This window comes from Lissotriton helveticus, chromosome 5_1 (genome assembly GCF_964261635.1).
Source record: "Lissotriton helveticus chromosome 5_1, aLisHel1.1, whole genome shotgun sequence".
NCBI lineage: Eukaryota > Metazoa > Chordata > Amphibia > Caudata > Salamandridae > Lissotriton > Lissotriton helveticus.
This window is the reverse complement of record NC_136065.1, coordinates 1,547,699,928-1,547,725,510: the sequence shown is the minus strand read 5'-3', so window position 1 is coordinate 1,547,725,510 and position 25,583 is coordinate 1,547,699,928. Positions and strand designations below refer to the sequence as shown.

At 43.6% G+C, this 25,583-nt stretch overlaps 1 protein-coding gene across 2 annotated transcripts in view; it reads left to right on the top strand.

Annotated features, from left to right (window-relative positions):
- The first annotated feature begins 7,230 nt into the window (after positions 1-7,230).
- Positions 7,231-25,583, top strand: part of TMCC2 (transmembrane and coiled-coil domain family 2) — a 521,381-nt gene continuing 503,028 nt past the window's right edge. For both annotated transcript variants that reach the window (XR_013594933.1, XM_078644625.1), the window contains exon 1: positions 7,231-7,619. Coding sequence is in view for 1 of the 2 variants with exons in the window: in XM_078644625.1 (XP_078500751.1) it covers positions 7,443-7,619 (177 nt within the window). In the remaining variant the exon portion in view is untranslated. The remainder of the gene's footprint in view (positions 7,620-25,583) is intronic.

The window sequence follows — 25,583 nt, the reverse complement described above, 5'->3', positions numbered from 1 at the left end:
ACAACACAGCATAGCATAACAAAACACTGCATAGCATAACAAAACACAGCATAGCATAGCATAACAAAACAAAGCATAGGATAGCAAACATAGCATAACAAAACACAACAGAACATAGCATAACATAACAAAACATAGCATAACAAAACAAAGCATAGCATAACATAACAAAGCATAGCAAAACAAAACATAGCATAGTATAACAAAACATAGCATAGCAAAACACAACAAAACATAGCGGAACAAAACATAGCATAACATAACAAACATAGCATAACATAACAAAGCATAGCAAAACAAAACATAGCATAGTATAACAAAACATAGCATAGCAAAACACAAGAAAACATAGCAGAAGAAAACATAGCATAACATAACAAAACATAGCATAACATAACAAAACATAGCAAAACACAACAAAACATAGCATAGCATAACAAAACACAACAAAACATAGCATAGAATAACAAAACATAGCATAGCAAAGCATAGTATAACAAAACAAAACATATCATAGCAAAACATAGCATAGCATAACAAAACACAACACAACAAAACATAGCGTAGCATAACACAACAAAACAGCGTAGCATAACAAAACAAAGCATAGCATAGCATAACAAAACATAGCATAGCATACCTAACACAACAAAACATAGCATAGCATAGCATACCAAACACAACAAAACATAGCATAGCATAGCATAGCATAGCATAGCATAGCATAAGAAAACATAGCATAAGAAAGCGTAGCATAACATAACAAAACAAAGCATAGCAAAACAAAGCATAGCATAACAAAACATAGCATAGCATAGCAAAACACAGCAAAACATAGCATAGCATAACAAAACATAGCATAGCATAACACAACACAGCATAGCATAACAAAATACAGCATAGCATAACAAAACACAGCATAGCATAGCATAGCATAACAAAACAAAGCATAGGATAGCAAAGCATAGCATAACAAAGCACAACAGAACATAGCATAACATAACAAACCATAGCATAACAAAACAAAGCATAACATAACATAACAAAGCATAGCAAAACAAAACATAGCATAGTATAACAAAACATAGCATAGCAAAACACAACAAAACATAGCAGAACAAAACATAGCATAACATAACAAAACATAGCATAACATAACAAAGCATAGCAAAACAAAACATAGCATAGTATAACAAAACATAGCATAGCAAAACACAACAAAACATAGCAGAACAAAACATAGCATAACATAACAAAACATAGCATAACATAACAAAGCATAGCAAAACAAAACATAGCATAGTATAACAAAACATAGCATAGCAAAACACAAGAAAACATAGCAGAACAAAACATAGCATAACATAACAAAACATAGCATAATAAAACACAACAAAACATAACATAGCATAACAAAACATAGCATAGCATAACAAAACACAACACAACAAAACATAGCATAACAAAACATAGCAAATCATAACAAAACATAGCCTATCATAACAAAACATAGCGTAACAAAGCATAGCATAGCATAACAAAACATACCATAACAAAACATAGCATAGCATAACATAGCATAGCAAAACAAAGCATAGCATAGCATAACAAAACATGGCATAGCAAAACACAACAGAACAAAGCATAGCAAAACAAAACATAGCATCGTATAACAAAACATAGCATAGCAAAACACAAGAAAACATAGCAGAACAAAAGATAACAAAACATCATAACAAAACAAAGCATAGCATACCATAACAAAGTATAGCAAAACAAAACATAGCATAGTATAACAAAACATAGAAAAGCAAAGCGCAACAAAACATAGCAGAACAAAACATAGCATAACATAACAAAACATAGTATAACATAACAAAACATAGCAAAACACAACAAAACATAGCTTAGCATAACAAATCACAACAAAACATAGCATAGCATAACAAAACATAGCATAGCAAAGCATAGTATAACAAAACAAAACATATCATAGCATAGCAAAACATATCATAGCATAACAAAACACAACACAACAAAACATAAAGTAGCATAACAAAACAAAGCATAGCATAGCATAACAAAACAGCATAACAAAGCATAGCATAGCACAACAAAACATAGCATAACAAAACATAGCATAGCAAAACATAGCATAGCATACCAACACAACAAAACATAGCATAGCATACGAAAACATAGCATAAGAAAGCATAGCATAACAAAACATAGCATAGCAAAACAAAGCATAGCATAATGAAACACAACAAAACTTAGCATAGCATAACAAAACATAGCATAGCATAGCAAAACACAGCATAGCATAATGAAACACAACAAAACATAGCATAGCATAACAAAACATAGCATAGCATAGCAAAACACAGCAAAACATAGCATAGCATAACAAAACATGGCATAGCATAACACAACACACCATAGCATAACAAAACACAGCATAGCATAACAAAACACAGCATAGCATAACAAAACACAGCATAGCATAGCATAACAAAACAAAGCATTGGATAGCAAAGCATAGCATAACAAAACACAGCAGAACATAGCATAACATAACAAAACATAGCATAACAAAACAAAGCATAGCATAATGAAACACAACAAAACATAGCATAGCATAACAAAACATAGCATAGCATAGCAAAACACAGCAAAACATAGCATAGCATAACAAAACATGGCATAGCATAACACAACACAGCATAGCATAACAAAACACAGCATAGCATAACAAAACATAGCATAGTATAACAAAACATAGCATAGCAAAGCACAACAAAACATAGCAGAACAAAACATAGCATAGCATAACAAAACATACCATAGCAAAACATAGCATAGCATACCAAACACAACAAAACATAGCATAGCATAGCATAAGAAAACATAGCATAAGAAAGCGTAGCATAGCATGAAAAAACATAGCATAACAAAACATAACATAGCAAAATAAAGCATAGCATAATGAAACACAACAAAACATAGCATAGCATAACAGAACATAGCATAGCAAAACACAGCAAAACATAGCATAGCATAACAAAACAAAGCATAGCATAACACAACACAGCATAGCATAACAAAACACAGCATAGCATAACAAAGCACAGCATAGCATAACAAAACACAGCATAGCATACCGTAACAAAACAAAGCATAGGATAGCAAAGGATAGCATAACAAAACACAACAAAACATAGCATAGCATAACAAAACAAAGCATAGCATAAACAAAGCATAGTAAAACAAAACAAAGCATAGTATAACAAAACATAGCATAGCAAAACACCACAAAACATAGCAGAACAAAACATAGCATAACATAACAAACCATAGCATAACATAACAAAGCATAGCACAACAAAACATAGCATAGTATAACAAAACATAGCATAGCAAAACACAAGAAAACATAGCAGAAGAAAACATAGCATAACATAACAAAACATAGCATAACATATCAAAACATAGCAAAACACAACAAAACATAGCATAGCATAACAAAACACAACAAAACACAACAAAACATAGCATAGAATAACAAAACATAGCATAGCAAAGCATAGTATAACAAAACAAAACATATCATAGCATAGCATAACAAATCACAACACAACAAAACATTGCGTAGCATAACACAACAAAACAGCGTAGCATAACAAAACAAAGCATAGCATAGCATAACGAAACATAGCATAGCATACCTAACACAACAAAACATAGCATATCATAGCATACCAAACATAACATAAAAGATAGCAAAACACAACAAAACATAGCATAGCATAACAAAACACAGCAAAACATAGCATAGCATAACAAAACATAGCATAGCAAAGCATAGTATAACAAAACAAAACATATCATAGCATAGCAAAACATAGCATAGCATAACAAAACACGACACAGCAAAGCATAGCATAGCATAACAAAACAAAGCATAGCACAACAAATCATAGCATAACAAAGCATAACATAACATAACAAACAGCATAACAAAACATAGCATAATAAAACACAACAAAACATAGCATAGCATAATAAAACACAACAAAACATAGCATAGCATAACAAAACATAGCATAACAAAGCATAGCATAGCAAAACACAACAAAACTTAGCATAGCATAGCATAACAAAACAAAACATAGCATAGCATAACAAAACATAGCATAACAAAGCATAGCATAGCAAAACACAACAAAACTTAGCATAGCATAACAAAACAAAACATAGGATAGAAAAACAATACATAGCATAGTATAACAAAACAAATCATAGGATAGCAAAACAAAACATAGCATAGCATATCAAAACATAGCATAACATACCAAAACATAGCATAGCAAAACACAACACATAGCATAACAAAACATAGCATAGCTTAACAAAACACAACAAAACAGAGCATAGCAAAACAAAACAACACATATAGCATAGCAAAACATAGCATAGCATACCAAACACAACAAAACATAGCATAGAATAACAAAACATAGCATAACACAACATAACATAGCTAAACAAAGCATAACACACACAACCACACACACACAACCACACACACAACCACACACACAACCACACACACACACACACAACCACACACACACAACCACACACACAACCATCTATCTATCTATCTATCTATCTATCTATCTATCTATCTATCGCCCTCACTCTATCTATCTATCGCCCTCACTCTATCTATCGCCCTCACTCTTTCTATCTGTCTATCTATCTATCTATCTATCTATCTATCTATCTATCTATCTATCTATCTATCTATCTATCTATCTATCTATCTATCTATCTATCTATCTATCTATCTATCTATCGCCCTCACTCTATCTATCGGCCTTACTCACTCTATCTATCTTTCTATCTATCTGTCTATCTATCGCCCTCACTCTATCGCCCTCACTCTATCTATCTATCGCCCTCACCCTATCTATCGCCCTCACTCTATCTATCTATCTATCTATCTATCTATCTATCTATCTATCTATCTATCTATCTATCTATCTATCTATCTATCTATCTATCTATCTATCTATCTATCTCTCGCCCTCACTCTATCTATCACCCTCACTCTATCTATCTATCTATCTATCTATCTATCTATCTATCTATTTCCCTCACTCTATCTATCTATCTATCTATCACCCTCATTCTATCTATCTATCACCCTCACTCTGTCTATCTATCGCCCTCACTCTATCTATCTATCTATCTATCTATCTATCTATCTATCTATCTATCTATCTATCTATCTATCTATCTATCTATCTATCTATCTATCTATCTATCTATCGCCCTCACTCTATCTATCTATCTATTTGTCTATCGCCCTCACTCTATCTATCGCACTCACTCTATCTATCGCATCACCACAGCATCACTCAGCACCACCACAGCATCACTCAGGGGCACCACAACATCACTATGCGCTACCACAGCATCACTGAACGCCACAGCATCACTCGTCGCCACAACAACATCACTCAGCGCCACCACAGCATCAATCTGTGCAACCATTCAACAACTGGTTCAAATATGTTCTTTCAATGTTTCAAGCTTTATTACAAATGTCACAAAAAGATGTTAATATTTCACTTCTGTTCTTGGATTTTCATAACAATAAAATACACTGAACATAATCTTCACAAAAGTTATTTACAAAAGTTTAAGTAATTGCCATTATAAATTACAATAACTTTTATTTAAGTATTAATAATTTAAAAAAATTAAAAGCCATTGTTATTTGTAATATCAATACATCTAAGTCACATAAATACAACACATATTGCATTACAAATGCTATAGGTGTCACATTTGCGAAAGATATAACTATTGGCATTGTAAATGACAAAGCTATTAATTTCGCTATTTTCAAAACCAACACATAAATGAAAAATGTGTCATTTACAATACCAATAGCTCAAACTTTCCTAATGCGAGACCTATTGCATTGCAAATGCTTGCTTCTCTTATATTATATTCTAATAACTCTCACTTGCAACCTCAAAATAAAGGAAACTTGTAAATATGGGAGAGACTAGCTTATCACCATTAGAGCTATTCTTCAAATGAAGATGGGTTGACAGGTGTTGGACAGTAATCTTGTTATAACAGCTGTAATAAGTCGTCGTACTTTTTTAACCCATCAGTCTTGCTTCCAGCCGCTGTTCTGCATGACGGCACATGTGCCCCTCCGTCCTATGCCACCTCCACAAATGTCCTTTTTGACTCTCCTGCGCCCTGCGTGCCACTCGACTACGAATCCCTCGCGGCTGCCATGTGTCCCACTAGGCACGTGCTCGTCCTCCATTCTTACTTGTTTTTGTCCCCGCATTGCTCTCTCTACCTACACTAAGCGACCCCCTTGTTCTTCGTGTACTCTTTTAACCTCTACTCAGCAATCCAGGTGTTCCAGCACCACCTTCGACGAACAGCTCCCTGGGCTTTTGCACCTCAGCCAAGCCTGTGCTGGGGAGGCTGGGCTGGCTCTTGTGAGTGACAGGAAAATCAACTAATTGAGAACGCCTTTAAGATCTGCACATCAGAAACCCATCCTTTTCCAGCATAGCTGATCAGCAGGTCAACTCTGATTGGATAGTGTGACTGTCTGTCAGAAGTACGTATCCAGTGGCGAACGCTCAGGGGCCGCTCGACCATCCATCTGTTTCTGTGGCGAGGCTGATACCAGGTCGGCCCAGAGCGGAGAAAGAGGCAGACAGGTCCCTGGCGATGGGAGTCTGGGGAGCTCAATGACTTGAAGGGGTGGCCAGGCGGCGACGGGAGCCCTGGGGGTCCATGACGTGGGGAAAACGAGGAATACGGGGGGCTACTGGCGTCTCCAAGGGAGAAGCCGGTCATACGGGAATGCTGGGCGTCTGCTGACTGGGGGGAAAGGTAACGGAGTAGCGCGTGAGGGGTAGGACAGCGGCAAGGAAACTCTGACAAGGGAGTGGTGCTACAGAGGTCATAGACAGGGTGTGCGCGAGGAGCCGGTGCGGGGTTCAGGGGAGGGGACCGGGAGAGCCGGTGTTCGCACATTCAGCTGGTTCACGGACCGTTGGTAGCTGAGTGGCAGGACAGCGTGCGAGTCAGAGGACAGAGGAGCGCGAGGACAGTCGGAGGGCGCGCGGGGGGGGGGGGGGGGGCAACTGGCAGTGGCGCGAGGCCACCTGGCAGGACACCCAGCGTCTCTCGGAGGCGGGGTCCCCGGAGGTCATGGGGTCAGGAGAGAGCAGCGGGGCGCGGCCGGTCCGGGGTGAGGGGGGTCCCTCGTGGTGACAGGATGGGCTTGCCGCTGGACTGAGGGAACCGGAACCGAAGCTTATCGCACATCTTTAGCCTCATCCGCCGGGTCTGGGGCTCCAGACTCTCAGAGCTGCGCCACCCCACAGCCTGGGAGGATGAAGCGGTGCCAGTCGGTGGAGCTGAGGCCCGACGAGCTGGGGCTGCGTGGGGAGACGGAGGAGCCGCCCACCGACGAGGACGAGGGGTCCGAGGAGCCGCTGGCCATGGAAGCACGAGGAGAACCCGGGGAGCCCACCCAGGCTCCTGCCCGGACCAAGCCCCCCGATTTGAAGGTACACGCTCTGGGGTTCAAAGGGGGGCATGTACAAGGTCGGGTAATCCAAAGCAACCGGACTGAAGGCACGGTTGGGGGCGGATGGGAGGCATGCGCTCGACCAAGAGGGGAGGTGGCGTAACGGCCAGAGCTGCCGACCTTGGAACTGGGCAACCAGGTTCGAGTCTCAGCGTCAGCTTAATATCCTGTGATTCTGGGCAGACCCACTTAATGTTCCCGTAGCTCCCAAACATTGGATGTGTCCTTGTGTAATGCAACTTTTTGCTCAATACCTTTGGTTTCAGTTCGCGCTATGTAAAAACAGCAAAACATACAAAAATAACCAAGAGGTAAGAGGCTAAAGGGGGCGAGGGGTCAGAGTTTCGCAGGGGAAACCAACATTCAATCCTAGGGTGGTGATTGAAGTAGAGAACAACATGTTTTATTTATGGACAGGTAGGGCGTTCAAGGTGGGATATCCCACACGATCAAACCTTCGAGCCAACGTACACAGTAATTGGCATACACCACTGACTGAAGAGCATGGATAGCAAGTGCAACATAAGGCTTCTAAGTACTGTAGGCACAATCTGCAACACATTGCACGATATGAAGAGTTTGGCCGTTTTGGGTCTAGCACAGGCATGTTTTATGAATGTGTGTTTGCCTGTCATGAAACGAATTTGTCGATCCAGTTGCTTGCAATATTCGAGATGGAGCTGTGGTCACTTTGGACGAACCTCTGAAAGATGTGCAAATCCCGGTGTATGTCTGATAGTACTATGTGCATTATGAAAATACTGTGGGCAGAACATTATTGCTGGGATTTTTTTAAATTGAATTGAGACTTCTAGTCATTATGCAGAAGTGGACAGCGCAGTCACAAGGATGAACCCCAGAATCTAAAGTTCTTGGACTATGCATTGTCAGCACCTATTTGTAGCGACAGGAAAAGCTTGATAGGCCTTAGTATGATTGTACTCTAGTTCCCTTGCAACTCAAGCGAGGAAGCCACTATGTCTGTTTAGGCAAACCATGACTCCCAAGCAGCCTTATCGCACAGTACAGTATGTAGAAGGGCAGTACACAAGTAGCTGCACCAATCAGAATTATTGCATTTTTCGGAAAAGTAGCTAACTGTCCACATGTTTGAAGGGAAGCAGTACATGGCGGGAAAATAGGGTGAAAGTGGAGACACTGCTCAACACTCCATGTACGAGTTTCTTTCTGACAGTATCTTGCTAGGCTGTAATATTCTCCTGGAAAAAGTGTTTGGGATGGCTCTTGAATATAGCCATGAAACTGCCTCCACAAAAGGAGTTTGTAAATTGTGGTTGTAGATCTTTTTCTTGGAAATGGCTCCATCGAGCGAGGTGACTCACAAAATATACTTTCACGAATAATATCCATTCCTTTTACCGTCTGAATACCTTGATCTTTTCAAAATATAATCTTAAATATAACTGTAAACCTTTCACTTTCAGTGGCAAGTTTGTAACCAGCATATCACATACATTTTGAAAGAATGCCACCAATCAGTGTAATTCTGAACTTATCTTGAGGCGATTATTTTCCAAAGAGGCAAGAGAGTGGTAAATTTATGGACTCAACACAAGGCCTTTAATCCTATTGTCGCAGGTGGAAGCCAATATCAGGTCATCAACGCAAGAGAAGTGTATTTTCCTCTTTAACACACATGATGAGACACTGTGTCAGGCTGGGACAGAAAATATACCCAGGCTCCAAAGTAAAAGAGGCCTCCCCTGAAGAATGAGGTAGCTAAAAAATGGCCACATTTGAAAATCAGATCAGTTTTGAACTTGTAGAAACACGCAACGTAGGTGCTGTGCAAGTTATGGGAGACTTCATGCCGTTGTGCTTGCAGTAGGCAATGTTTGTGGTAATAGGGAAATTATCAGTGAAAACAAGTCTGCCATACCATAAAACAGAACTACAAACAGCTAAAAAATCGCCCACAAACTGGTCTGTCTGACCAGCCCTTTGTGCACTGCCAGATTTCCCTGCAGAACAGTCAGACCCTGAAGAGAAAGACTGCCAAGATTTGATCTGGATGGAAAAGATCCGTTAAAAAGCATATATGATAGAAAAGTAGTGCCCATTTTCTATCTTTTTTGTAAATGTATACATTTTACAACAGCTACATACAACAAAAAACCTTTTTAAACAATTGTAAACAAAGCAGGCATAATGTCATCCTACAGAACAGTACTCACCAGTTCTTAGCACCATATTTGAGCTATGTATAATCTATCACATACTTAGAGTTGATCTTCTCTGGGGTATCAATCATTACCTTTATCATGTCTGACCAAATGCCCAGTTCAGCCATCAGTTTTTCGTCTGCCTTCACCTCCTTCATTTTTTAAAATTCCGATCCCTCGCTCCACCATGTACTGCACCCATTACGCCACTGGTGATGGACTATGGGTGGACAACAAACGTATCACTAATCCCTGCGTTTACAAGGTGTTGCAGGCTACTAAAATGAGCATGCCTGGTCTTGCTTGGATTTAGTTTAATCGAGTTTCCGTTCACCCACTGGCATGTGGCTTGAAGGCAAAAAGAGAGAGTGAGTAAGGAATGTGATAGGGTAGATGCTTGTGCTTTTCATGCAGTATTCTGAGCTGCTTTTTGGTTTTTTATATATAGAGCGTTAACCCAAACGTGTCTAAGAGATGCAACAGTTGTAAATAGAGGTCAAGAGTACTGCAAAAGGGAAAAATACCAGAGGCATTTGAAGGTTGTTTGTGATGGTTTGAACCTCAATTGGAAGTAGAACGAATAATTTCTTAGGTGCAGAGTAATAAGGTGTGGCAGCTCCAATTGAGAGCCCCAAACTCTGAGATGCAGGCAGCTCTGATAGATTGTAACGCCACCAGGAGCAATAATAGGGCCGACTCTGTATTTCTGGCAGAGAAGAAACATCTGAAAAGTTTTGAAGCCCTTCATTTTCTGACTGTACTCTTCCGACTTACTAACTCGGGGAAGGTTGGAGATAGGCCAAAAGCTGACTGTATCTGAAAATTAAATTGAACTTTTCTAAAGAAAACGTGACACTGGTGTGCTTCGGGGAAGGAATCTGTGCTTATTGTGGGTAGAGTTGAGCAGTTTTCCCACATGACCTAGTTAGCTGTCTGAAAACTTGACAACATTGATACAATTCTGGGTACTCTTGGGCCAAGCTAGGTAATGCTGGGGGAGTGTGTGACAACTGCAAAAAGAAGAGATGATAGACTGAATGCTGAATTAATGAAACATTCACCCTCAGTCACACATCTGAAGTGAATCCATCATTTTGTTTGCACGCCATGCCATTCCAGTTTAGACCCAGCTATATGCAAATCAGTCTTGACACTGTTCCCCATGGGAACAGTCCAGCCCAAACTGCCAGGCCAAGGCCTTCCTGGACCAGAAACAAGCATCCTGGGACCGGTTTTGGGGTAACTGCCCTCATCAGCCAGGCTAGCTTGAATCTGGTGGCGTAACGACCACAGGGCCCACGTCTGGACATACCCTTCCAACTTGGGGTGACAATTGCAAAACCAGATCTGTGACTGGGGGTGAGTGTCTGAAAAGTTTCAGCCCTCTGTCCATCATCTCTTTGTGTTTGGAGTGTGTTGCATCTACAGTTGATACTATGCACTGAGCTTGGCAGCACAGATGTGTTTAGGCATTAGATTAGTGATAATTAATGGTACAACAATGGGCATTGGGCACACTGTACTTAGTGCTGTTTGAATAAAGTGTGATGGCGTGGTAACAAGAGTGAAACCTGAAAAACTTGCGTGTGTGAGGTCAGATCCATGCATATTCTGCAATAGAATCATATTTGCAATAGGGAATTGCTTTGTGAAAACATTGCTGTCCCATGCAGACTTCTTACTGTGATTTCTCATGCATGGCAGCTAACTTTCAATCTAGTCACTGTCTCGCTTCTGCACTCACGTTTATTAAAGGCTCAGAGCTACGACCGAACTGAGGGTATGGCAAAACGGTTGCATAGCTGTACTGTAGGAAAGGTCAACGCATGTTGCAGAATGCTATGTCTTTTTTGAGAGCAAAGGTTCATAGATGATAGTTGTTATGATGCCATGACTGGTCCGAGAGAAGATGGTGCATGTTAAATATTTCCAGGATGCCTAAAATAATTGTCTTGTAATATACTAATGCTGCTGTATTTCACCATCTAATTGTATACTTCCATTGTGCTGAAGGAGTGAAAGAGTTAATGCTACTGCAGAAACTGCGATTTCCTTCAAGGTGGAACCGTGAAGGGCATTGAGGACTATTGTGGGACGGTCCTGTCAGCAGGCTGTGGACCTGTCATTCTTCCATGTTTTCACTGATCGCATGCTAACTAATGAATATTTCATAGCGTAAAACAGTGCATCTCTCACTGTTTAGTTTAACTTGCATTTATTTTTCCTGTTAGGTGTGCATTCTTTTATATGCTGTTACCTAAATATGAAAGACCAACAAAATAGTTGCAGAACATATTGTTCTTTTTAGCCATGCCTTTGATTCCGCCCCCATGCTCACTAACCCTGCCTTTTACACTCAGGATCACAGTTTCCTTACTTTTTTAATGCTTTTCGACCGCTGTGTCAGACAGAGGTTCAGCCAGCCAGAAAAGGCATTTTATTATGCACAAATATTATTTTAACTGTAAAGGAGGCGGATTGAAGTGCTTATTTAGGCAGGAATTGAAGTGCGTTTGCTTACTCCATATTTGACACGATGATGGCTAGTGGAAATATGCATCCCCCGCCGTATAATCCACAGTCTACCTACCAGAGATGAGGAATGAAAAGAGAGGGACTTAGCTAATTTGCAGTTCCTTTCTCAACAATAATACAGTGTAGCGCTACTTCGTATTTTGAAGGTGGAAGCCTGTAAAAGGACAGTACCACTGATGAGCATAGCGTGACGAGGAAGGGGCAGACAAATTCGGTGATAACTCTGAGCCCTGAGACATGGTTTGCATTTAATTCTCTCTTAGTTAAAAGTGGATACTGGATGAAGTCAAAGAAAAGTACCTTTATGGAATGTCAGTATGGTTTTAGAGAAGGGCTCAGTACGGAGACCGCCCTGATAATGTCAATGGAAGAAATTAGGAAAGCTCTGGACCACGGAGGTGGACCTATCTGCGGCCTAAGATACAGTCCATCATGACCTTCCAATGGACCGTTTGCCAGAGTTTGGAGTCAAAGGCAAGGCGTGGAGGTTGCTAAAAGCGTTTCTAACTGACAGGAAACAAACAGTGTCCATAGGGAAATTTTACTCTAACCTTTTTTCGCTACCATGTGTAGTTTGACAGGGATCGTCCCTTAGCCCAACCCTTTTTAATGTGTATGTGGCACCCCTGGCCCCTCTGATCAGATCACATGGCTTTAGTCTTCCTTCATATGCAGATGACACACAAATTGTTGTGTCAGTACTACCAGGGCAAGAAGTAGGCATGAGCAAGAAATTCATGACTGTATGGGAGCGGTCAAATCTTGGATGTTACAGAATTGCCTAAAATTATACTCCGGCAAAATCGAGGTCCTCAAGTTCGAAAACAAGGCCAATTTCTGGACCCCAGACTGGTGGCCCACAGACATGGGCATCCTCCCTAAACCCATGAGGAAGGCAAAGAATCTGGGTATAATGGTGGATGACAGACTGAACTTTGAGGACCAGATAAACGCCACAACCTCGGCCACCTTTCATTCTTTTTTTTTAGCTGCTAAAAAAGGTCAGACCTTTCCTGCCAGAAGACAGTTTACGAACGGTCGTCTCATCCATTATCTTATCTCGGCTGAACTACTGCAATGGACTCTACTTAAATATCCTAGAGTGGTATCTAAACAGATTGCAGATCCTGCAAAATGCGGCAGCAAGACTGGTGACAGGCACCCCTAAATTCATATCAGTAGCAAAAGAAATTAAAAGTCTACACTGGCTACCCATTAGGAAAAGTGTGCAATTTAAGTCACTTTGTATTGTCTTTAAGGCACTACACGATCAGGGTCCTGATTTCTTAATTCGCCCATTTCAATGGCACACTTCCAAAGAACCTTACGTTCACTAGGAGCCAAACCTATGAGCGTACCACCCACGAAGAAAGCCTTGTGGGAGGGGGGGAGTTTAATTACAGGTGCGGCAAAAGCGTGGAATGCCGCCCCCTGGAGTTTGAGGTACTCCACTAACCTCCTCGCTCTCAGGAAACAACTCAAAGCTGGGATTTTTAACTTATAATTCCCTCCAGCTACACTTTCCGTGCTACCCTGCTCTCAGTAGAGCTAAGCTACCAGAGCCAGGACACCTCCGGGTAACTGTGCGCTCTATAAATATAATTAACATAACATTAGCTTGAATCCGGTGGAAATGTGAGCAAGGAACCCACGTCTGGGCATGCCCTGCCAACTTAGGGCGAACAAAGCACACACAAGGAGATGATGGACGGAGCGCTGAAACTTTTCAGACACTCACCCCCAGTCACAGATCTGGGTTGAATCCATCATTGTTCTTTAGCTCACTTCGCCACCCCAGTGGAGACACAGCTATATGTAAATCAGTCTTGGCCCTGTGCCTCATGGGAACAGTCCTGCCCAAACTGCATAAGCCATGTCCTCCCTGGACCAGAAACAAGCATCCTGGGACCGGTTTTGGACTAACAGCCCTCATCAGCAAGGCTAGCTTGAATCCAGTGGGAAAGTGAGCAATGGACCTACGTCTGGGCATACCCTGTCAACTAAGGGTGAACAAAAAAAACACAAGGAGCTGATGGACGGATCGTTGAAACTTTTCAGACACTCACCTCTAGTCACAGATCTGGGTTGAATCCATCATCGTTCTTTAGCTCACTTCGCCACCCCAGTTCAGACAGAGCTAAATGAAAATCAGTCTTGAGCCTGTGTCTCATGGGAACAGACCAGCCCAAACTGCCAAGCCATGTCCTCCCTGGACCGGAAACAAGCATCCTGGGACCGGTAACAGCCCTCATCAGCCAGGCTAGCTTGAATCCAGTGGCAGAGTGAGCAAGGGACCCGCGTCTGGGCATACCCTGCCAACTTAGGGTGAACAAAGCAAACACAAGGAGATGATGGACCAGCACCCCAGTCACAGATCTGGGTTGAATCCATCTTCGTTCTTTAGCTCACTTCGCCACCCCAGTTCAGACACAGCTATATGCAAATCAGTTTTGACCTAGTGCCTCATGGGAACAGTCCAGCCCGAACTGCTAAGCCACTTCCCTTCAGTTCCGTAAGGTATTCTTTGGGAAAGAAAGCACATTTAGACTATATACTCTTGCACGTGGTGGCACCACCTTTCTGTCTTGTGGTTGGGGCTAGCATTTGGCTGTAACAGGCTTATGTAGGACAAGTCCCTTACTTATTCTTAGAGGTGGCGTGATAGTGCTGTGTCAAGCCTCTATTCTCTGTTAGTAATAGACTCTTACCTAGTAATAACACCATGTGAAGGTCGCTACTGTGACCTGTTATTTCTAAGTGTTCAATTAATGCCTTAAGTGCTCTGAGTGCCATGGCAGAACTTTTTGATTAGTACCTCTAAGAGGAGATTATGCTGACTCCCTACTTTCTAGATGCCTCGCTCATACTTTCCTGATGGCTCCCTACCATAAACCATTAATCCCTTTGTTAATAGGGCAGTGTCAGAAGCCTTGCAGCCCCTGGACAGACAATTGCTGCTTCTTGCAGCTTACCATCTTGAACTACATAGGATGGAAGAAGCGCCTTGAGGCCCTTACGGGTAAATAGTCACGCTTTACAAGCCACTTGATTAATTGAGGTGCTGGTGTTCCGTCATTGGGCTTTAAGTAGGTGACAGTAAAATCCCACCCAGCCGTCGAGGACCTGTATAATGTCTTTGAGTGTCTACGAAATGCCTTTCTCAAATATTCCCTCTATTCCACCCCCTCACCCCGATTGAAGACGACATTGGGGTTATCACAGGATTAGAAGGAGGGGCCTCTGATGAGGGACAATGCCCCAGTCGCGTGTGGATGCCTTTTCCATCCTGTAAGCGACTCAGAACTTTACATCCACCTCCTGAACCCCCAGCGGATGTAAATATGTTCGAGCCGGCAGACCTATATACCTACAGGTCCTTGAAGTGTACCCTGGTAGATAAAGTCATCCAGTATGTGGTGCATAGGTTGAACAAGCTTCTGGATAAGAAGGTCAGAGGCCGAGTAGAGTAGAGCCCACGTCCTTCCTTGGAAAGAAAGAAGGTGGCTACTTTGGAGATGAGTGGTAAAATGGCCACCTTTCTATCCGGATTCTTAAAGGATTCCAAGAAGAGGATCAACAAGTCCTGGAGATCTATCAAAATAAGTTGTAGGATGTGGTAGAGCCTCCTAAAAATGTTAAATATAGCAGAGGAAGCCTCAGTGATGGGGAATGTCATTGCCCTGGAGATCTAATCTGGGTGGCCGCTGCAGACGTTTTGCCTGTTTGTCAGTGCCAACTGCGCTATCTCTACTGAGTGCAGAATTTCCCACCTGATAAAAATGAAACCTGCATTATGGGAGTTGGTAACCTCAGTAGCCGGTACAGTCAATCATGGGGCTCCCTTTGGGGAACCCTTCATGTGCTTGTTGAGCACATTTGCCACCACCTTCGCTTCCCCGATAATGCAAATTCTGCTATGAAACTGGTCTTTGTGCCCAAAATCTTTGCCTTTGCCAGCAGTGGTAGGGAGCATTTGTCCAGTTGTCCCAAGGTTTCTAGAGGTCAAGTCATCCACCCAGCTGCAGGACCAATTCAGGTTCGGAAGTTCTCATGCCCCTACCTCTGCCCCCCAACCCCCCAGAGGCCCGAGGCAAAGGCTGTGGAGGATCAGGGTTGCAACTCCCCAGGAGTTGGTACAGGCAAGGCTTATTCCTTTTTTCCAACTAAGAAATGGGGATGATTGGCAAAGTTTCTCTCACCTGGAGTATTCTCACACAGGATGCCTGGGTTCTGCAGACAGTGATGGGGTTCCAATTAAATTTCTATGGTATACCAAGGTAGTCACACCACACCCATCCACTGATGTCAGAAGACCAAACATAAGTGATGGACCAAGAAGTTTTGACTTTGGACTTATAGTGACAGCGTAACGTCCTCTCTCCAACCTCGTTTTTTTTATAGCAACCTCTACCTGAAGCAAAATAATTAGAAGCGATTTCAGACAGTGATCAACTTCAAATAATTCTATGGTTGGCTAGTCTATCATCATTTCAGAATCAAGGGAATTCCCTCTGGGACATTCTTTAACCCCTTCGACGCTCATGACGAGCTGGGCTCGTCATGGCGTAGCCTCCTCGCACGCTCATGACGAGCCCAGCTCGTCACGTAAAGTGCGATTACGAAAAACCCAGCGTACGGGCGGAATTCCGCCCGCACGCATGCGGTTAACAGAAGGACTATGTGGTGTGGCTAGACGTAAGAGGCCTACCTTATTGTTCTGATATGATGTCCTCTCTGCCACTTCCTATAGTGTTCTGGGCAAGGTCACGTCTTCGAGTTCAAAGTTCTTCCATTCAGGCTCTCTTCAGCGCTTTGGTGTTTCACCAAAGTCATGAGACTGGTGGCAGAGTTCTTGAGGGCATGCAGAGTAAAGCTGATTCTATACCTAGACAATCTGCTCTTATGGATCAGCCGCAGGATCGTCTGCTGTCCTGTACGGTATATCGATTTCTGTGCTTTATGGGCTTGGATTTCTGATCAGTGAAGAGAAATCAGAGTTTATTCTTAGCCAATCCATGACCTTTTTGGGATCTTTGAGCAGGTTATCTTTGGCCTCTTTACACTTACCAAGAGCCAGGGTTCTATAAATCGTGAAGAAACTGCAGAACATGAGCAAATGTGTATGCCTGATGGGTCTTCTCCTTAATGCAGACGATTTCCCGTGGGCTGTTGCATTTCAGGGCCCTTCAGAAGTTGAAGGATGCCCACTTTCAGAAGGGTGTTTGGGGTATTGGTTACTGGCTACCTTTTCAAAAGAGGCCAGGATGGAGATCCAGTGGTGCCTTGACTGCATAGAGGCCCGGAATCGAGTGATCCTTGCCAATGCCCTAGACCTCTTAATAGGTTTGGATGCCAAACGTTCAGGCTGGGGTCTCTTAACACAGGTGGCTACTGGGTTAGTGGAGGAGTTGGATATGCACATCAGCTGCCTCAAGTTGGTGGCATATTCCTTTGCTGTGAAAACTATTGTGGAGGACTGCTCTGCACACTGCGTTCTCTTTTGGACCGACCACACGTCTGCTGTCCGTGCATCAACTGACTGGATGTGATGAAGTCCATTGCACTAGCAGAGTTAGACAAGCACTTTTGGCATCATTACTTAAGCAATGGAATTCCAGTGTTGGTAAAGCATGTCCTAGGTTCTTCCAATGTGTTGGCAGATTGGAATTTTAGATAACTGAACAATCCCAGTGATTCATGTCCTCAGTTGATGGACAGGTGGGGCCCATGCAAGGTGGTGCTGTTTAGTCCATGGCTGAATCGTCAAATGGAAAAGTTCTTTAGCTGGCATCTAGCCCCAGAGGTGCTTTTCTCCAGCAATGGCAGAGAATGCGCAGCTACTCCTTCAATCAATCAATCACTCACTCAATCAATCAATCAATCAATCAATCAATCAATCAATCAATCAATCAGGGGTTTGGAAAATGCAGCTACTCACCAGTGAGTGCCTCAAGGCCTGGGGGGTGGGGCTGCTGATCCATCTGGGTGTGGAAGTTCAGTCGAAGAGCCAGGTCTTGAGGTTTTTCCTGAATTGGGTCAATAATGTGGATTGCCTGAGATGGAGAGGCAGGGTGTTCCAGGGCTTGGCGGCGGGGTAGCAGAAGATCTTCTTCCGGTTCTGGTCTTGTGGGTCAGTGGGACGGAGGCCAGGGTGAGTTGGGAGGAGCGGAGTTGTCTGGCTGGTGTGTAGAAAGCTAGGCAGTGGTTCAGATATTCTGGTCCTACGTTGTGGAGGGCCTTGTAGGCATGTGTGAGGAGCTTGATAGGGAGCCAGTGGAGTTGTTGGAGGTATTGTGTCATGTGGCTGCGGCGGGAGATGTCAAGGACCAGTCTGGCTTCAGCGTTTTGGACGTTCTGTAGTTTCCTGAACTGTGTCTAGGGGGCGCCGGTGTAGAGTGCGTTGCTGTAGTCAAGTCTACTGGTGATGAGTGCGTGGGAGACAGTCTTTCTGGATTATTTGTAGAGCCATCTGACTGTCTTTCGAAGCATGCGGAGCGTGTGGAAGCAGGATGATGGCAGTTCATTAAGAGGGAGAAGTCTAGCATGATGCCAAGGTTGCATGCGTGGTACGTAGGGGTGGGAGGAGTTCCTAGTGCGGAGGGCCTCCAGAAGTCATCCCAGGCTGAGGGAGTGGGTCCCAGGATGAGAACTTCGGTTTTGTCCGAGTTGAGGTTGAGGCAGCTGTCTTGCATCCAGTTAGCAACTACCTTCATTCCGTTGTGAAAGTTGATTCTTGCGGCTGTGGGTTCGTTAGTGAAGGAGATCATCAGCTTAGGAGACGATGTTTAGTCTGTGGCTTCTGACGATGGTTGCGAGGGGAGCCATGTAGATGTTGAAGAGGGTGTGGTTCAGGGGGAACTGATCTCTGTAGGTTCATAGAGGAACAGGTACTATCTGACTCGCTGGGTTCAACCGTACAGGAAGGAGTGGGACCAGTCCAGCGCCTTGTCGCGGATGCAGGCGTCGTGGAGTCTTGTGAATAGGGTGCTGTGGGAGACACTGTTGAAGGCGGCAGAGCGGTCCAGTAAGATGAGGGCTGTGGTTTTGCCCTGGTCGAGGAGGGAGAGGATGTCGTTGGTGGTGGCGAGGAGTGCGGTCTCGGTGCTGTGGTTGCTTCGGAAACCGGTTTAGGAGGTATCCAGGACATGGTTCACTTAAATGAACTCAGAGAGTTGGGCATTGAGGACCTTGGCTGGGAAGGGGAGGAGGGATATGGGTCAGAAGTTCTTGAGGTCTGTCGAGTCACGGACGGTTTCTTCAGCAGGGGGTTGATCTTGCATGTTTACAGTAGTCGGGGAAAGTGGTGGTTTCAGTGGAGCAGTTGATGGTGCGGCAAAGCTGGTGGGGAATGGCTGCGAGGGGAGCCATGTAGATTTTGAAGAGGGTTAGATTTACTGTGATACCAAGGACGTCACCTCAGATCAGGAGGCAGCTAGCCGAAGTGATCCTGGTAACGCCTTTGTGGAGGGTTCAAGTTCGGTTCTCTGTAACTTTCTTGGGATTCTACGATCCCTCGCCCAAAGATCCCAACATTCTGTTGACTCATGTAGGGGCACCCACACCATCTAGTCATGGAAGTATCTCTCTTTGCCTGATGGCGTGGAATATTTTAGGGGACACAGGTCAGTAACTAGGTATTTTGAAGCAAGCTCAGATGTTCATATCCAAGGCTTGCATAGACAGACCCAGCAAACGCTACGTATCTGCATGGCAAACTTGGTCTCATGGCTGTCTGAAACGGGGTTTTGGATCCCTTGGAAGCAAGACTTCTTCACATCGCAAACTTCTCAACTGAGCTAGCAGAGCAGGGTTTGGCTTACTGGTTGGTCAAAGCTGCTCATTCAGCCATCTTGGAGAGTCATTTGCCCTTTGAAGGGTCCCCTGCAGGGTAAAATCCCCTGATCTGTAAGCTGTTGCGAGAAATTAACCTCACTCAGACTTGCAGAACACAAGTTCTAATTTTTATGGGGTGTAAATTTTGGTCCTCAATTTTGTTTTGTCATGGCCCTATAATCAGTTCCTCTCTAGGAAGAAGCTTATAGCAAAACTTGCAATGTTACTTTGGCTAGTCTCAGGCAGACTGGTGTCTGATGTGAGGGACTTTTATTTGTCTGGCAGAATGTTCTCCCTGATGAGCTTTGTTCTCCCACGTAGCACAAAATAACTTATCCTTCTTTTCCTAACTACTACCCCAGACTTTGTGTTGTGAATTGCCTGAAGACAAATGAGTAGAAAATTATGAAGTTCTAATCTCTATTGGGAAACCTTTTGGACAGTATCATCCCCAACGATTACAAGAGGGGTCATCTGGATCATGTCTGAAGTGGGCATTGATACGTCCTGTTTTGGTGTGATAGCATCAAAGGCCTTTGCGCTTGGAGGTAGATTGGAGGGGGAAATAGCCGTTACTACGCATGCGTTGCAACGCATAGTTTTACCCCGCATGCCGTTACAACGCAAATGGCTTGTTGCAGGGGGTATAAGGTGTTGGATTTAACCCCCAACACCTTCCCTACTTTTGCACACACTGGAGTTGGAATAGTAAATTCTACTATTCCAACATCCAGCGCACTCCCGACAGCAAGTCAGGGTAAAAATTTGCGCTGTAACAACATGCGGGGTAAAAGCATGCATTATAACGTCATACAACCATTGGAGGATATTTTGAATGCAGCAGATTGGTTTGGCAAATCTACTTTCAAGGAATTCTGATTTAAGCCTGTAGTAGACTTGGCTTTTCTGGTGAGTAACCTTTCTACTTGCATAATCCTCACCTCAGGTTCTGACATAGAACTTAAAATTTCATAGCCATCATGATGGTAATTTTCAGTTCTATTAAGGACACCCCAGCAAGTAGTATCCCTCCTGGCTTCTTGGCAGCTTGTGCACCCTGCTCTCCACAACCCCACGCCTCCCAGCGAACGTCAGAAGATCTAATTATGTCTTTGGCTATTTAAATTGTTTAGTGGTATTAAGGTTGATCTGCTTTGCTGTTTTGAATGATTTGGGCTTTTGGGGCTAGCCTGCTGAGTTTGCGTTAATGGCTTGGAGGCCAAACCGAATTCATGAAGTGGAATGGTTTGATTGATGCAGGTTGCATGAAGAAAAGAGGACCTCTCGGAAGAAGTTTCAGCTGTTATGGAGGGCTTTGGCTCCTGATTGGAGGAGACTTGATGCAAGTTGTTCTGGTATTTATAGTTTGCTTCTCATTCTTGTTGATTTTATGAGAATATTGTTTTTTAATTCGTGATGATTTCAGTGCTACAGGAGTTTTGAATTAAATAAATTAATGCATAATCCTTGCCTAAATGTCAGTGAGTGCATGCAGGTTCTGCCCTCGACCATGCCGGGACTTGCAGAACAGGTGGTGCCAGCTGTTCATGCTTGAGCACAATGGCTGCTTGATGCAATGGTGGGTACGGGGAGGAACGCGGAGACTAGTGACCTCCTCTTTTTCCCACCCTCAAAGATCTTGTGCCTGGCCTGGAGCTGGCGTGTTGCGGGGGCTCCGGATGCTGAGCTGCCCTGACGAGAAGGAGCGGCCTAGGCAGGTTGCAGTGCTGACTAGGGTCCTGCGAAGATGGCCGAGACGGAGAGCAGCAATACGGCTGGTGAGGGGGACCGTGAAACCGGGGACAGAGGCAGCAAGAAGAGCAGCCCGAATCCACTAACCGCCTAGTACAGCCGAGCAGCCCTGGAGGCAAGCCCCCCCCCCCCCCCCCCCCCCCCCCCATTCCTGATGTGGCCCTGAAGCGGGGCGGAGGCTCCCAATGGAGAAGCTCACAGCAGAAACGGGGCCTATCTGCAACTAGAGGCATCTATGTAGGGACTTCCACTAACAGCCCAGGCACCGAGGAATTGCTGAAGGGATCCCAGCTACTGTAGCAGGTACAAGCAGGCCTCATGATTAAATACAGAGCCTGGAGGGAGAGCGGTCTGTCTTCAGCCGCTGTGGCAACTACAAGGAAGGCAGGCTGTACCACTGCTGCTTATTAAGAAAGAAGGTGGAAGACAGAGGGGCCGACAATCCCCCCATCTTCCACACACGAGGGTCGTACGCGCTAAGCAAGGCTGCAGGTGGAAATTGGTGTAGGATAGCCATGCCAGAATCCTAGGCTCAGGCTGAAGAGTCAGCAATGGAAGACAGCAGCGAATGGGCCCTGAGGAGGCAACACCAGACCACAGATCAGTGGGCAGAAGAGAGGGGCCCTGAGTCTTACCTGGAAACCTGACCAAAAGAGAGGAGAGCATAGTGCAACACAGGAGCCGGCCAGCTAGCGGAGCACAAACTCAGTAGAGCCTGACCACAGTAGCTTATGACTCAACTAGACCTTATCGCTCACAGAGACTGTTGTGTACGACGTTGCCATCAGAGCAGCGGAGGTGGGATGCTGGAGGATCAGGAACTCTGTTGTTGCAGGAGACATTATCCGAGGCGCAAGAGAATAGCATCAGGGTGCCTAAGAATAAACATTGAGAGACCTGCATAACGACCACATAGTCCTAGAAAGGTCACAGTGGTCCCCCTGGAGTACGCGACTGGAGACTAATCTCTGTAAACATGAGCGCTCTTGCAGCTGGGAGAACACCTACATTCAGCGCGGCAAGAGCCCTGCAGCACCAGTGGCGGGCGGGCTGGTTGGGGACCCGTATCATGTCTTCTGTGCGCTCTAAGAAGGAACGATCTCTAAAGGACATGCATGTTAAGCTGGAAGCGGCTGGGTTGCTGCTTAAGCCAACCTCAGTCGAAATGGACAACCAAGAAGGAGCAGAGGAGAGAAACAGTCCTGCTATGAAAACTTTTATGTCGTTGTTCTTCGTGTCCTTTCGCGAAGACCTACAAACTATGCAAATGTAGCTCTCCAAGGATTTGAAAGAGGTGCACTGGAACCTAGACGAGGTGGGGGACTGAGTGGCAGCTCTGTAGGACCGCAAAACCAGAAGGGACAAAGAGCTGGAGATGATGCAGCAGGTGATCCTCCGGTTAAAAGAGCAGCAATTGGAGCTACAGGCACACATGGAGGACTTAAAAAATCGATTGTGTCAAAACAACGTGTGGATCTGGGGGGTGCAGGCCCAGGCGGAAGGAGATGACCTGCAAAATAGGGTTTGTACATTGCACAGATCTATTTTGCGGTCGCAAACGGGCAGATTTTCCGCTTGCGACTGCAAGAAACGGTTGTACATCTGGCCCTAAGTGTGTGATGGAGGCTAGGGGATTCAGCTTGGATACCCCTGGCCTGTGCATGATAAAGGTGAGGACTGTGCTCTCAGACAATGGAAATGTATTGCTCACATTCCTGAAACTAGGCCTAGACAGTGGTGAGAGGAGAGAGCGGTCAGTGTTTTTTGGTTATTTTAGGAGGCCTGCATTGAAGCCCGGTTTAAGCTGAGTAGCCTCCATGGCTTGCTCTGTTGGCCACTGAATAGGGTCTGACACATTCTTAGATGGGATTGAACAACATGTGAAGTTATTGGAGAATAATGTGCGGGCAACAACATTGAGAATCCTAGGATTGCCTTCTATTGAGAATTTGGACTTGACTGTTCCTATTGGAGCGGGGTCTAGAGTATTTTGAATAGAGCTGGGTCTAAACTGAGGTGGCTTGGTATGCAAAACAAACTGGATTAGAATGCAGCCCCAACTGATTTCCAGTGGCTGAGATTAATTTAAGCATTCCATTCATCACTGTTTTGTTTATTTATTGAGATGGGCACAATGGTATATAACCTTTGAGCCATGCCCACAACCCCAGTTTGAGATAAACTACCTCTAAATGGGACACCCTCTACAAACTACATTATTGAAAAATCTGCAATGCCTCAAAACCATCAGTGAATCTATAGCCACACCTTATGAATGTCCTCATTACATAGTATTTGGGTATAGCACTGTATCACAACTATTTAACACAACCACTTACCCAGATATCTACTGGTGGATAACATATTGTCAATAAAAGCTCTGGGCTTGCTCACAGATTTTTTGCTACAGATTTTGGCTTTAAGCCACAACCTTCTTTGAAACGTACCTCTGCAATCCACATCAGGTGCTCTCAGACTTTACCCTGTTTGACAAGGAGTAATACTAACAATGCTGCCTGTTTCTGTGTTATTAGCTCCAGAGGTTATTGTGGTTTTTGTATCGATTTTAGGTGCTACAGACCAAGTGCTGTCTGTTATGAGCACAGGCCTTCTTGGTTTGAATGATCACTCGCTTTACTTTTATAGTTTGAAGTGATAGAAGATCAAGAGACAATGGATAGAAATGCTTAACGTAGATTCAATCATATATAATCTCAATGTTCCTGTAAATGATCCTATATTTAGCACCATTTTAAACCAATTTACTATGAATACAGTTTAATTATTTGGTCAGATATTCAGAGAAATGGATGATCTGTTGAGAATGAGTTACTTTACTATTGTCAGGGTCAGGTGTCCTTGAACTTTGGTTGCATGGCGTATGCTATTGTTAAACCTTGATAAAATAGTTAAAATACTTTTAATTGAGCCTGTGCAAAAATAGATAATATCCTGACCATGCACACTGTCATAGAAAGCCTTTTGGACTTTGTGTTAAGATGTTACACATTATGTGACCTATTCTTTTGAACTCACAAGAAGCAGAGTCTTTACATTCAGTAGAATTTGTGTAGACGATATTGAGATTGTTTCTTGAATATACTGTTGTATTTCGGTTATCCAGACACCTTATTTCCTTCCTTGCTTGTATAGTAAATTAAAATGACTGGGTGCTAATAGGAGCACTTAATAGAGATGCTAATCCAAGCCCATTGTAGCAATAAAAAAGGCTGCTGATTTAAATTATAGGTGAAGTGGTAAATATGCGTGTGAATGAAGGTTGGTAGCGGGAGACCTTTGATGTGTTATTGCTGACTGCTGTGCCAAATATTTCAGGGGCTGGAGAAAGAAATATTATTGCTTCATACTAAGCCATTGGATTTCAGGAAGTAGGCAAACATTTGCTAAGCCTTCCTCTGTACCAGTTGCACAACTTACAGTTACAGTTCCAGAAATTGTGGTTTTATAAACTCAATGGGTGTTTGCTCTTAACACCAAGCTATGACATTATAATAGAGTTCACTTCTCATTTTATTTATTGTTATGCCAAAGGAAAAACTGTAGGTTCTACCTCAAGAATCGTAATTTTAAAGAGTTTTTGTTTTTAAGTGGTGTGCTGTGCATATGTTAGCTGACAGGCC